This window comes from Protopterus annectens, chromosome 2.part1 (assembly GCF_019279795.1).
Source record: "Protopterus annectens isolate FY-2018-M chromosome 2.part1, PAN1.0, whole genome shotgun sequence".
Classification (NCBI taxonomy): Eukaryota; Metazoa; Chordata; order Ceratodontiformes; family Protopteridae; genus Protopterus; species Protopterus annectens.
Window position 1 is genome coordinate 333111948 of NC_056729.1, and position 13383 is coordinate 333125330.

At 38.2% G+C, this 13383-nt stretch overlaps 1 protein-coding gene across 2 annotated transcripts in view; it reads right to left on the reverse strand.

Annotated features, from left to right (window-relative positions):
- Window positions 1–6356: 6356 nt before the first annotated feature.
- Window positions 6357–13383, reverse strand: part of SLC34A2 (solute carrier family 34 member 2) — a 477602-nt gene continuing 470575 nt past the window's right edge. For both annotated transcript variants that reach the window (XM_044062162.1, XM_044062161.1), the window contains one exon: window positions 6357–10443. In XM_044062162.1, coding sequence (XP_043918097.1) covers window positions 9826–10443 — 618 coding nt within the window. In that variant the 3' untranslated portion in view covers window positions 6357–9825. The remainder of the gene's footprint in view (window positions 10444–13383) is intronic.

The following is a 13383-nucleotide window of genomic DNA, read 5'->3' on the forward strand; positions in this document are numbered from 1 at the left end:
AACCACATCAGCACCACATGGCATGACAGATACCTTACGCAATGTATCCCCATTTCTTGAATAGTTTGCCCTTACCTATCAGAGTACTTCCCTAGCAACCTTTAAAAGCAGTCTGGATGACAGGATGAGTGACCACAAATTTTCACTGGAAATATGTGGAGAAAGTCTTCATAATGGGGGACATTGTTAGTATCCCACCAGCATTTACCCAGGTGGCTGAGCATCTCAGACATCTGCTTTGGCCATACACTTGGTATGAAACTATGAACCTATACTTTATGCAGAGATTCAAAGATTAGTGTTTGCCACAGTTTATCATATTTAGGTAGATGGCAGCATGCGCTAATTTGCTGTGTGAAACAGCAGTGTTATGGTCTAGAATAGGAAAGTATGAAGGAACATTATAAACATTTTAAAAACCTTTTAAATTTTAAGCTGTCTGGCCAAATCAAACTATTTCATACATCCAGTGTATAAGGATACTCCTTCTCTGTTCTAGTTGCAGATCAGGGTAGGGTATAAACAACTTAGCAGATAACACATTGACCAGTAGCCATTCTCTAATATGTGCAGGCCAGTAGGCCTATAGTCATTTTCCAGCTGACCTGTATATGCACATGTACTTGGCACTACTAAAGGAGTATTACAGGGTCACAGTCCAGCAGTAATGCAGACAGCATGATTGCTGGTCTGTACCGTACTTCAGAATCTTGTTGACAGCTTTATTTAAGACATTGCTTAGGATATTTTATATCTGGTATGTGGTGTGGTTTTCCTGCAGGATTATGAATGAAGTATAAAAGAATGTTATAAAGATATCAAGAGTTTGCATTTATGTCTTGGAACAAGTCATTATTTGTGGTTTTCTTGACAAACTGCTAGAATAGAATATAAACTGAAATTCACAGACTATACGTATATTAAGTGACAACATTATTTCAGTGATACATTAAAATGTAGACTACTTTTGGATAGGTCTGACCCCGGGGCAGTCTTTAATTTTCTCCAGCAGTCTTTGTTGTAAATTACTTTGATGGCACTAAATTTTGGCATTTTGGAACCACAGTTGTGCAGTAATACACACTATGTAATGTTGTAAGCTAATACATAATAAAAAGTAAAACAAACAGCTATGCTAGATCTGAGCAGTACAAATTAAATGCACATTAAAGGGCTAGACTCATTCACTGCAGCTCAATACTTCAATACTTAAAATAGAGATTATGGAACCACATTGCCTGCAAAAACGAGTACATATATAATGTATTCCATTTGAACATTATGTAGTACTAAGACTGTCATCTAATATTTTTCTTCTGATATGTTATAGCTGTAAATATGTTATGACTTGCTGCTTGTTTACAAATCAGAAGGCAAATCCCTAAAAGAGAGATTTTTGATCATTGGGGGGGGGGGGGTTCTCAGCACTCCCTCTCCTCCTCTTCTTCTCACCGAGTCCTAAATGTCATTAATTGCAGGATGATATTTTAAGATAAAGCCCACCAAGAGTTTTAAATCATCTAGTTTCCTCCTAATTTGCTTTATCATCTTAATAAAAATAAAATAAAACATCCAGAAATGTATTAGTACTGTTTAATAAAACACTGCCACAAGAAAATATCAAATCGTATTTTGCATTGCTTGCATCAGGTGTAGCAGAATAAAAGATTTATTAATAAAATAGTTCAACTGACCACATGTATACATATAAAAAATACGTTAAATGTTTACAATCGGATTACTACATAGGTTTCAACACAGAACAAAAGTTAATATAGCAGCTAATGTTATACAGAAAAAAATATAATATAGCAACTAATGTTATTATCTGATTTGCACTTTACAAAAATATAGGCAGTTAATGCTTGTCATACAGAATTACTCTTTAAATATCCTGCTGTAGTGACCTAGCTTATAATAGCAGCGACTAAGCTGTTTCAGTAAAAAGTACTGGAATGTTTTCAATTATGAACTACAGAAAAAAGAATAAAGAGAAAACAGTAAAAGATCATCATATCCAGCAGCTGCAGAAATGTCCTCATATGGAAGCAACATCAGTTGTCTGTCAGCCTCTCACTGAATATTTTAAATATATTAAACTCCTCACATAGGTATTTCAGAAAGGTTCCATACACTAGATCGAATTTTCACTAATTCGAAATAGTGCATGGAATGCTCACTGCAGCGAAGGTGCACTTTATCGAAGTGCACTTACATGAAGTTCAGTACAACGAACAGGTGTTGTACTGAACTTCCGTGCAGTACTCACAGACCTTAGGGTTAGGGCATGGGTCATAGTAAGGGGATAGCCCATAGGGCTATCCACTTTCTATGACCCGTGCCCTAACCCTAAGGTCTGTGACGACTACAGCGCAGTGAAGGACATAGCAATGTCCTTCACTATGGTGCAATAGTCACAGACCTTAGGGTTAGGGCATGGGTTACGGTTAGGGTAAGGGGATAGCTTTACTAACTATCCCCTTACCCTAACCCGTGCCCTAACCCTAAGCTCCGTGACTATCGCACCATAGTGGAGGACATAGCTTTTTTTATGTCCTCCACTGTGCTGCGGTGTTTTCGGTGAAGTGCACTTATGCAAAAGTTCACTTTTGTTAAAGTGAACTTTTGCAGAAGTGAGGCTTCCTATTACAAGTTCGAAGTAGTGGACTTTCGTTCTTGGAATAGGAATCCATTTCAGACATCCACCATGACATAAACAAATGCTATGTTATAATCACATGTCGGGCACACTGGACTGCATTGTGATCACATATATGGCATATCCCTCTGTTACCTGGCAGGACAGATTACAAAGGTTCTTAAGACATCTTTAGTAGTTAAAAAAGGTGATATGACTTTTAGCAGAGAATTTTTCTAATGATAGGATCTGAAGCAGCTGTTACTTTAGTAACTAGCTGCTATCTTTTTTTCCCCTTTGTGCCCCCACCACCTGTTCGCTATCAAGCCTCCCCTACCACAACTGAGCCCATTCTTTTCCTAGTGTTGGAGAGTCCTCAGATCCACTAGGTCAAGAGGCACCAATGGGGCAGTCATATAGACAGAAATTAGTGTTGGTTGTGCTGTTGCTGGTATCCCAGACCTAATGATGTTTTTTGTATGAATGCCCTAATCCCTCCCCTGATAATAATATGAGCACCTGTGTCACTGCAAGGAATGTCTGCGTTCCTCCATTCATGCAGGTGTGTTCCTTCATATCTGCCTAGCAGGGCTGCCATCACTAGCATGAGCAGTCAACCCACATCCTTGATGCACTGATATACGTCCGCTCTTCAGCCGGTGCTCGGTCAGTAGACCGACTGGGACTAGAGTCCCTCCCTCTTAGGATGAACTACACCATAATGTACCTAAACTGCTAATCAAACTCAGGTCACAGCTTTATCCCTCTGTGCCATTACCAGAGGCTGTGCATTTTTTTTTCTGCCTGTCTTGATTTAGGGGAATTAATAAAAATTCTCTGGATATGATTGCACAACTCCAGGAAGTTCGTTAACTATGGTCTTCACTTGTTAAACAAAAAGCATACTTACATAGAATCTGTGCCAGATTTAACCACTAGATTACTACTACTATATAGGCTATAATATGAATGCAGTAAATGTGGTAGCTGCCCTGGGCACAACCTGTTAGCCGGTGTGATTGGCAGGTGCCGATGATGCAGGAGTGTGGTGCTGGCATTGCTTAGTGAAACCATGAGGTTAGAACAGCTTCATAGATAAGTAGAAATACTAGATTTACAGTCATGGCAGATGCACTCAGCAGGTGGAGATTAAAGTAGCAAACTGCTTGTTACATCTATAGGAAGCAGCTTGCTACAGTTTCAGAAGAGCTTTTTATTTATTTTATTCATTTATTTATTCATTTTTGTCTTTACCTTTGGAAAAAAAAATCACTCTTTTTTTTCTTTTTTCCCTTTTGTTTGTTGTTGAATTGGTGCCAGATGACTTAGCTAAGACTCTGGATGTAGAGAATTTCATATAAGAGAAAGACGGCAGAAATTAGTATGTCACTGAGGCAGAAAGCTAAATGGAGTTATAATTAATAAGAATCTAATAATAACAGGAGGTATTATGTTCTGGTATAGGAAGGGATGGATACACTTATTTCTATGAATTTAGAAGGTAGTAAATAAATGTTAATTGAACCTAAGAAACCTATTTTTCATGAAAACGTGGTCACCAGCTGTAAATGGTAAAAAATCAAAGGGGGTGAGCTAGCTCCAGTGGTATAGAAGGATAAAATCCCAACTACAGCTCAAGATACCAAAGTTTGCTTAGCAGCTCAGATGTCTGATGGAGCTGGTGGAGAGAGGAGTTAGTGGCTAACACCAGCATGTCCATGGTCACAGCTCTGATTTGCATCTTGAGTGACACCTAGAGGGAGCACTCAGTGTTACACCCACTGATCATGGGCCTGTTGAGTATATGCTGGCATAATGCACATGTACAAGCCAATGGAGCTATTGAATGTACACATGCTCCCTCCAGCTGTAGCATACAGCAGAGCTTGGAGAACTACCAATGGGTGCACCATCTGTGCAGGGGTAGGCCAGTCTGTAGGATCAGCAAACTGGTCTGCTGTCTATTACTACTGGGGAATGGATAGGATGATAGGATTCTTGCCTAACACAGGGACACCTGGCTCCCACCACATGCAACAAATTGGCCTATTGGGTGTAAAGAAAGGAGTCACTGAGTGAGATCTGAATGGGTTATAGGGCTCTTGCCTAACCCTGGGATACCCGGCCCTTACCACATGGAACAAATTGGCCTCTTGGGTGCAATGAGAGGAGTCAGTAAGTGAGATTTTGTAGAGAGCAACATAAATGACAGAGGAGTGAAATCAGATATTATGGGCACAGGAAAACTTTTAGAATGGGGGTGTATCAGGCCTGGTCTGCAGTAAGTGCTCATATCATGTTGCCTTCTGACATGCTGACATGAGCATATGGTATGAGCAATGTAAGGAACAATGGAACACATCAGTCCTCTGTTAAAATCTATATTCTTCTGTTTTTCTTATAATCCACAGAGAAAAAAGCAGATATCACCTATTTCAGATCACTTATAGATGGATGCATGTTTCAACACAGTGTATCTTTTTTAGTTTAGTGTATTACTAGTTATTTACTGCACTATCTTTTTAGGATGTATGTTAGATTTGATTGACAAGAAATGTGCATGGATAACATACCATCTTCTGTTTTATATTTATTTAATCCATTCATAAGTTGGAGTGCATTGTCATGCTACAGTTTTATAAAGTGCTTTGGCTATAACACTTAAATAAACTTGGCATAGTCATTAACAAATATTGTTTGAAAGAAGACTTATTCATGGGTATTGTGCTTTACCCATAAAAGAGAAAAGCCTTTCTGGATAAATATTACTGCCCATGAATTACTCATTGTCTGACAGCTGTTACTGAAATTATATCGTGATTCATAAGAAAGAATGAAAGAAAAGAAGGAAGGAAGATGGAGCAGTTTGTTTCCTGCTGTAACACCGCAGCTGGGCATTTACTTAAAGTCGATCATGGTACAGAATGTTGCACCACCGAAACACAAGGAAATATTGATAGAGGGTATCCATTTTGCTTAAATTCCATGTGGGAGTATGCACAGTTTGTTTTAAAACATTTTTATAGGTTGCATTGTGGAGAATTACAGTACAGTAATTAATCTGTTTGACTATGGGGGGTGCATTTTCTTTTGCTGTAGGTGTTGATAAACTTGTGTGTTTAGTAACCATGTTGGGTTTAACAGAATGAAGAGAGCTATTAATGTGCCCTTCAACTGAATTCAAAGATGATAGCAGTAAGTCGGATTAATGATTCTTGATCAGTTAAATGGGAAAATGAGAATTACATCAAAATCCTGTATTTGTGTAAAATAACACTACTTGTGGTAATACTTACTACTCCTGCTTTTCATGGTTCTGTGACCATGAAAGTATTTATTTTATTTATTTAAGCAAGGGGAGATATGAGTGCTGCAGGGAGGTGCAACCCCTCCGGGAAAAAAAATGACTTGCTGTGATTTATTTATAAAAGGGATGTGCATTAGATAGTGCGGATATATTTAAGAAGGCAGGGTGTACTGACGATATTAACAAGAGTGATGAAGAAATTATCCAAGTGTTTTGTGTAGGTGTAATTCGGATTTATGATCTAGCATGTTTCAGCATAATTAAAAGATGTTAGATGTTCAGTGTACACCCTTCGAATGATTGTCAGTGGTAATGGTACCAGTGACGTAAACACAAGGGCTTTGGTGAAGTGCCATAGTACAGCTGTACCTTAAATATGGTTGTGGTGATGAGCTCCATAAATCTGTGGACCATTTTTATTTCCTGGATTTGACCAACTTTGTGGTTGTAATGAAAGACAAGATGAAGAAAATTCCACTAGTGGAAACATCACTTGTCAATTATTGCAAGATGCTGCAGATGTTGAAGGGCCAGCAGTTGTAACCTCTTGGTAGGTTTGCCCTTGTGAAGCTGAAAGGATGTCTTGGATTTTATCTGAAAGAATCTGATCCTGATTATTGGCCACTAAGGTATTGTACTTTTTAGCTAATCTGTTCTGCAAAAATCTAGTCAGACACATCTTTTGATTTTTATTACAATGATAAATATGTTGGATTTGTCATAAGCAACTATAAGGGTATAAAATGTCAGTTTTTAAGAAAAGGAAGGATGTTGAAACAATTGTTTTCTGAGCATGTTTTTTTGGGGATAAAGAATCAGTTCAAGAGTTTGCCATTATTTTTTTCTTTGGCGTTGGAAAGAGCTTTGCAAATTTATAATACAATATGGGGTGTTTATTGGCCTTAATGAGCATTGTCTGTCTGCTTCGCAGCTTTTAGACAGCAGGTGTTTATTTATTTGCATTTGTTCGGCTGTTTAAAGCACAGATCCACATGGATCCTTTTCAGACTCAGGCCTTGAGTACTGATTAGTTAAACTACTTGGTCAGACTCACATCAAGAGTGCCAAGCAAAATGTTCTGCCATGTGAACATTGTGTTTTTTGTTTTCACAGTACATTTGGCATAATGTTCAAAAGCACAAATTGTCTATGCTTTCTGGATTGAAATTTTTTTTCACTTTTGTTATTGATGGGATTGTGTTTGCGTTGATATGCATTTTGTTAAGCAATTTACTTTTCAACAAAACTGGTTGTTGGTTTGCGTGGTTGTCTTGATTTGTGGATTTCAGATTATTTTTTTCTTTTTTTTTTGTAATTTTCTCCACTGCCTAATAACCATTGAACTCTCTGCTATGTATTGTCCAATGGGTGAGAGCCATTCATATAAGCCATCAGGGTTTTAACTTATAAGTATAAACTCTCCTGTGCTTTCTCAAAATCATGGTTCTCAGAATGGAAGTGTGAAAGGAGTGTTGTACACAGGACCACTCCTCACATTTAAAAGGGGTATACGCCAGTATGACTTTGCTGCCTGTCTACCAGGACACCTGCATGCAGTCTTCCTGGTTTGCACCTCAGAGGTTATATCTAAACATAAGGCAGATACCCCAAGCATGCATGAACCCATCTTTTCCACCAAGGATTTATTTATTTACTGACATTTGATTTTGGAAGGGCCTATCCTCCCCACCTGTGTTGTTAGGTGTCTGAGACACAAATCAGGCTTGGGTTGCCAGAGCCATACTCATGGCTTTATTTGACTGTGCCACAGGAACAGGCCAATTGTTTTGGTTATATTTGTTGGTTCCTGTGTGGGATTGATTAACTGACACATGTAGGAACATAGTTCCCTACTGAAATGTTAGCACTCAAAATGGCGACCACCAACACACTTCGAAAAAAACAGATAAAAAATGCAGGAGGTGAATGAATCTTGAACATTACTCTTCTCCTTTAGACTTCTTTTTTTTTTGCAAGATGCAAGGCCCCACCCCTGCATCTCCCATTGTGGGGGAAAACTCTCCTCACTCCTGGACTTATATATACTAACTCTGAGATTGACATACCTTGGAGAAAATGGCATATCCTGTGAAATGGCCATCTTGGACTTATTATATGTAAGGCCATTTTTTCGGCCCATCAGTCTCCATGTTTCAGGGCTCTGTCTAGCAGGTTCTGACATTTCAAATGGTTACCATATGAATATATATGAAGCATCGTTTCAGCATTATTGCAGATGTATAAGCACTGTGGCCTCTAAAAACAAGTCCTGCACTCAAAGATGTAACGTACCTATTAGCTGTAACTGTAACGGAGGGTAGTCTGAACTTGTTCCACCTGACACAATGCATTGTACTCTTAGTGAAGAGTAACCCGGTGTCTGTACCAGTTACTTGTACAATTTTACTCAAACATTGCCTAAGGTACTGAAATCAATACCTCCAAAGGTAGCAACACCCTGGCACTTATGGATGAAAAAAGGCCTTGAGTTTCAATTAAGTACAGCAGTAGGCTGTAACACTGACATAAAGGTAAACAAGAAACTGGTAAACACAAGAGAGACCTACAGTCACAGTAGAGCATAAATAGTACAAAAACAGCTTTCCTAGTTTTTTCACATGGGATAAAAGGGACTTCACTGTTGTTTTCAGACAGTGGTTTTATATGTTACATTTCAGCCATGAACCATATACCCTGATCCAGTGGAGAGTTGCTAGAAAAACATGAAATGGGGACATCAATAAAAGTATTGTAATAACTGTAGCTAGAAAAAACAGAAAGAAAAAAAGAGTGCCACAGGAGAAAGCAGAACTGTAAAGCTGCAGGGTAAGAAAGATATGTGCTAATTTATAATTTTATTCCTGGCACCGCTAAGTGTGTGCATCCACAGTACTCTATTCGGTTTTCTAAAGCTATACAGTGCCAGCCTTACAGGGTGTGTCAGATGTAGGACACAGTACAACTATTTCTCTCTGTTCAGCTAACTGGAATGTATTATTTTCTGGATGGTAGACATTTCTGTTATTTCATTACCCTTATTACCAACTTAAAGTAACAGACTTCTTTACCTCTGCCATTCAGTAGTCTCTGACATTTAGCAGAATTTCCTAAATGTAGCAAGTTGTACTGTTCTGTAATTATTATGTTACCATTTCTCAATCTTTATCACCCCTCACTCTGTATATCCCATCAAAATTTAAATCACATTATTTTTGGATGTATTTCTTCTGAAAGAATCAAGAAGAGTAAGGCATTTCCCTGCTGTTATAGTCAGTTTTCCCTAATCAGCACAAACACAACCTCCAATCTTTCCTGAAGATAAGCTAATTCTTGTTGGACTAAGCCCATCAAGTCTGCAGCCTACATTCCTTTAGGTGCAGTCCTTTACTTCATGCCTCTCTAAGTTTTCTGTATGGTGCCATTTGCCTGTATTCCCACTTCTCAGAGTTTTATGAGCAAATAACACACCATTCTGACCGGTATCACTTGATGAGAGATCCTTGTTAAGTTTTGATGTTCTCTTCTTGTTACATAACTTTACAAAATGATGATAACGAAACTCAAGTATAGTTTGCTGTTTAGCAAACAGAGCTATATGCTGAAAAGAGTGCTGCAGTTTTTTAGCAAACTGGTTTTCTAGAGTGCTGCAATTTTCTAGCAAACTGGTTTTCTGACTTCATATACAAAAAAGTTAATAAACTGAAAATACATTTTTTTCTTGACTTGTGCAAAAAATCAATAGGTTCTATGCCTTGAGTAGTACAGTATAAGTTTAAAGACATATTAAGCAAAACAACCTAAAGTACAAAGTCACAATTCGAGTGAATTTGGAAAATGCACTATGCACACTGTTATACTTTTGCTGGATTATGCAGCTGCACTATAACTTTGTGGATTTAGATTTTGGCTTATCATTTTCAATAGCAAGTGTGTTTCCCACATCATTGTTTTCATCTTCATACCCTGTGTTTTCATAGGCTGCAGGTGCTTCCCTTTGTTTTTCCTTTGAAATGACTTCCACACTGTCATCATCATCAGCTTCAGCACATTCAGGACAACTTTTGCAACAATAATCACAGCCACAAAGACGACAACAGCTACAGCAGCATCTCCTACAACAGCCAGTAACAACAGATATCACGACATCCCATGGTTTGAGGGAATGCAGCCATGAAGGCAGGAAGTTCCAGTTTCTTAGGAATGCTGGTAAAAGGTTTGGTAACTTGGACTGTAAAATATTTATGACGATGATTACAACTATAAGGGCCACAATGGGGACCCCTACTCCCACCAGCACCTGCCACCCTGCCATGGAAAGTCCAAATACACCAAGAGGCATCACAGCAAAGCAAATGATAAGGTACACAACGGCAAACCACCTGTAGTCAGCTGTACAATTACCTAAGCCCTTTGCTAATCGAATTGGTATACGGGTAAATGGGATGGGGTACCAGAGGATGATTCCAGATATGTTGAAGAAAAAATGACACAGGGCAATCTGAAAAAGAACAAGACCCAAAACATTAAACATAAAAAAATCTAATACCACAGTCACAGACATTTCAAAGCTATGTTAAATCTGTTAAATACCTACATATGCAAATCGAGTCTATATTAGATGAATGAAAGTTCATCTTAGCGAACGCTCACATGAGCGAAAATCCAGGAACTCGAAACTGCAATTGTGGGGGGCTGCAACCCCCCCCCCCACTAAATATGTATTCTTACTCCGAGATCTCACTACAGTGAGGAAAGGGCAAATATTCCCATCTTCACTGTACCGCAATCTCACAATTGCGGTTTCGAGTTCCGCAATTTTCGCTCATGTGAGTATTCGCTAACATGAACTTTCATTCATCTAATATAGACCCATGAAAATCATGAGAGTAGACATGCTAAAACAGGAGAAACATTACAAAAAACAAATAATACTGCGTTACAAAAACAAGTTTAAGAAGGTCAGTTCAGTACTTTGTAAACAATTGTTGAATAATTTGGTACGGCTTCTCAATGTTTTATGTTTAATTGGCTAGACAATATCAAAAATAAAATAAATTAGATAAGTGCCAGTTTCATTTGCTAAAGCTTAAATGCCAATGTAACCTTAGCTTTAAGATGTCCAAGAAATACCATTAATATATGTTTTTTTTGTTTGTTTTTTGTTCATTCTAAAAGACAAAGTACATAAAGATTATAAAGAAGGAACAGTACAGCATGAAAGACCTATATGAGAAATAAAAATCATCTGTGTAGTTTCATAAATTTACTGTTTCAGAATTAGTCAAAAAGGAGAAACCTACTGTTTGGAACTGACCAACGGAATGACACACAGAACATCACTATCGGAAGGTCACTGGCATTTTGAACTGAGATTAGACTTACAGAAGAGAGAGAATGAGATGGTGAGTATTGTCTTTTTATCACTTTCTCCCTCTTCTCTGAGTTAGAGCTTCCCCGCTATATATATATATATATATATATATATATATATATATATATATATATATATATATATATATATATATTTCTGTGTGTGTGTGTACGTGTGCATACACACACACACACACACACACACACACACACACACACACACACACACACACACACACACACATATACATATATAATGCAGAAGTTTGGGTATTGTCACCATGTTGGGGAGGGTGGAGTGGAGTTTGACCCCCTCCCCAATTATTTTAGTGTGTTGGAACCTTGGAACTGTTGCTGTTTTGAGTATCAACCTCCCAAGGTTTTAGATGTTTCTGGATCAAATAATTGCGTGTTGATCAAATGAGATGGGATTATTCATATTAAACCCCAAATCAGATACCTTAGGTTATCACTGCAGTAAATACCTGTTTTATCCATAATCACCATGAAGTCATTCTTTCAAAAATATTTTGGAAAAAGTTGATGCAAATTTGCCTAGGCAGAAGATTGGAGGACTCATGTGAATATATGTCTGTTCAAATTTAATGCAAATAACTGCAAAGTAATGCATACCATCAGTAAAAATAGTAAGGACACGCCATGAGATAAAATATACTTCACAAAGGCATTTGTACTTTGGCAGGAGTAGGATAACATTTTGTTTTAAAGTGTATAACACCATTCTATCAAGCAGATAATAGTAAGAAGCCAGGATCAAATGTAAAATGCCCCTGGTATATCTGCATACTGTCATAAACAAGGCACATAATTATTCTTACAATTCATACAAAACAATGGTAAATTAAAACACAAACAACCTAGGACAGAAAACACAATTACTACAACTTCATAAATGCACAGCACAAATTTTACATTCATCTTCATCCTCCAAATATTGTCTAAACTATTTTTTAATTATTATACGTACTCTGGCATTCATGTTAGTTTTAATATACTTCAAATGCAGAAGCGCACACAGTTATTGACATCATCCCTTGTTTTGGATGTGTAGTAAAATCTCTTAATTCACAATTAATTGTGGCTGAATTTCCTTGCCATACATTATCCCTGTGCTGTAAGGTATAATTCAAAAGAGCAGTGGTCAAAAACTAAATATTAATACAAACTAAAACAATTAAAAATATACTGACATACAGCCTCAAGCAAACCCCTGAGTTCCTGGTGTAAATTAATAATATATGTGGACACACAGTTATAAAAAATCAGAGCACAAGTTCATAAGGCCTAGCTTTCTTATATGTTGATAGGTTCATAGGTTTGTACTAGGCTAATGGCCCTGGAGCCTTTACAAGCCTAATCCATAGAAGTGCCCTGGCATCGTGCTGTCCTACGTTAGTTCCCAGTGCCTCTATCAAGTACAGCCACTAGAGTGATCCTCGGGGACAACTTTCTATTACCCATCCACTCATCAAGATTTCTCTTGAAGAGGTGCTCTGCTCTGCTTGACATCTATGGGAAGTCTATTCCAGAGCATGGGCAGTCTCTGGGTGAGGAACCTGTCCCTCCAACATGTTCCGTTGATTGTGGTAATGAGGTTGAGGTCTCTGAAGCATGTGGTGTGGAGGGATTGGGATTTCTTTAGATGTAGCATTTCTAACAGAGCTGAGTCAGGCAGGGCTTTGTAAGTCAAGCAGAGATAACCTCTAAGTAGGCGATGTGAGACAGAGAATAGCTGGAGTCTTTTGAGTCTGTCCATGTAGGACATGTGTTTAATGCCTAGGATCCTCTTTGTGAGGTACTTCTGTGGCCTCTTCAGTTGTTGCAGGTGTTGAGTGAGGTACATGCCAAATGGGGCATTATACTCGATGATTCGTCTAATGAGGGAAGAGTAGAGAGAGACAATGACCTCTTTCTTCCTGGATGGAAAACCCTTGGTAATGAGATGTGCCACATAGAAGGACTTTCTGACCCAGTGGCAATGTGGTGGTTGAACGAGAGGTTGCTGTCAACCCGTGTCCCCAGATCTCTTATACTGCCTTCAGTGTTC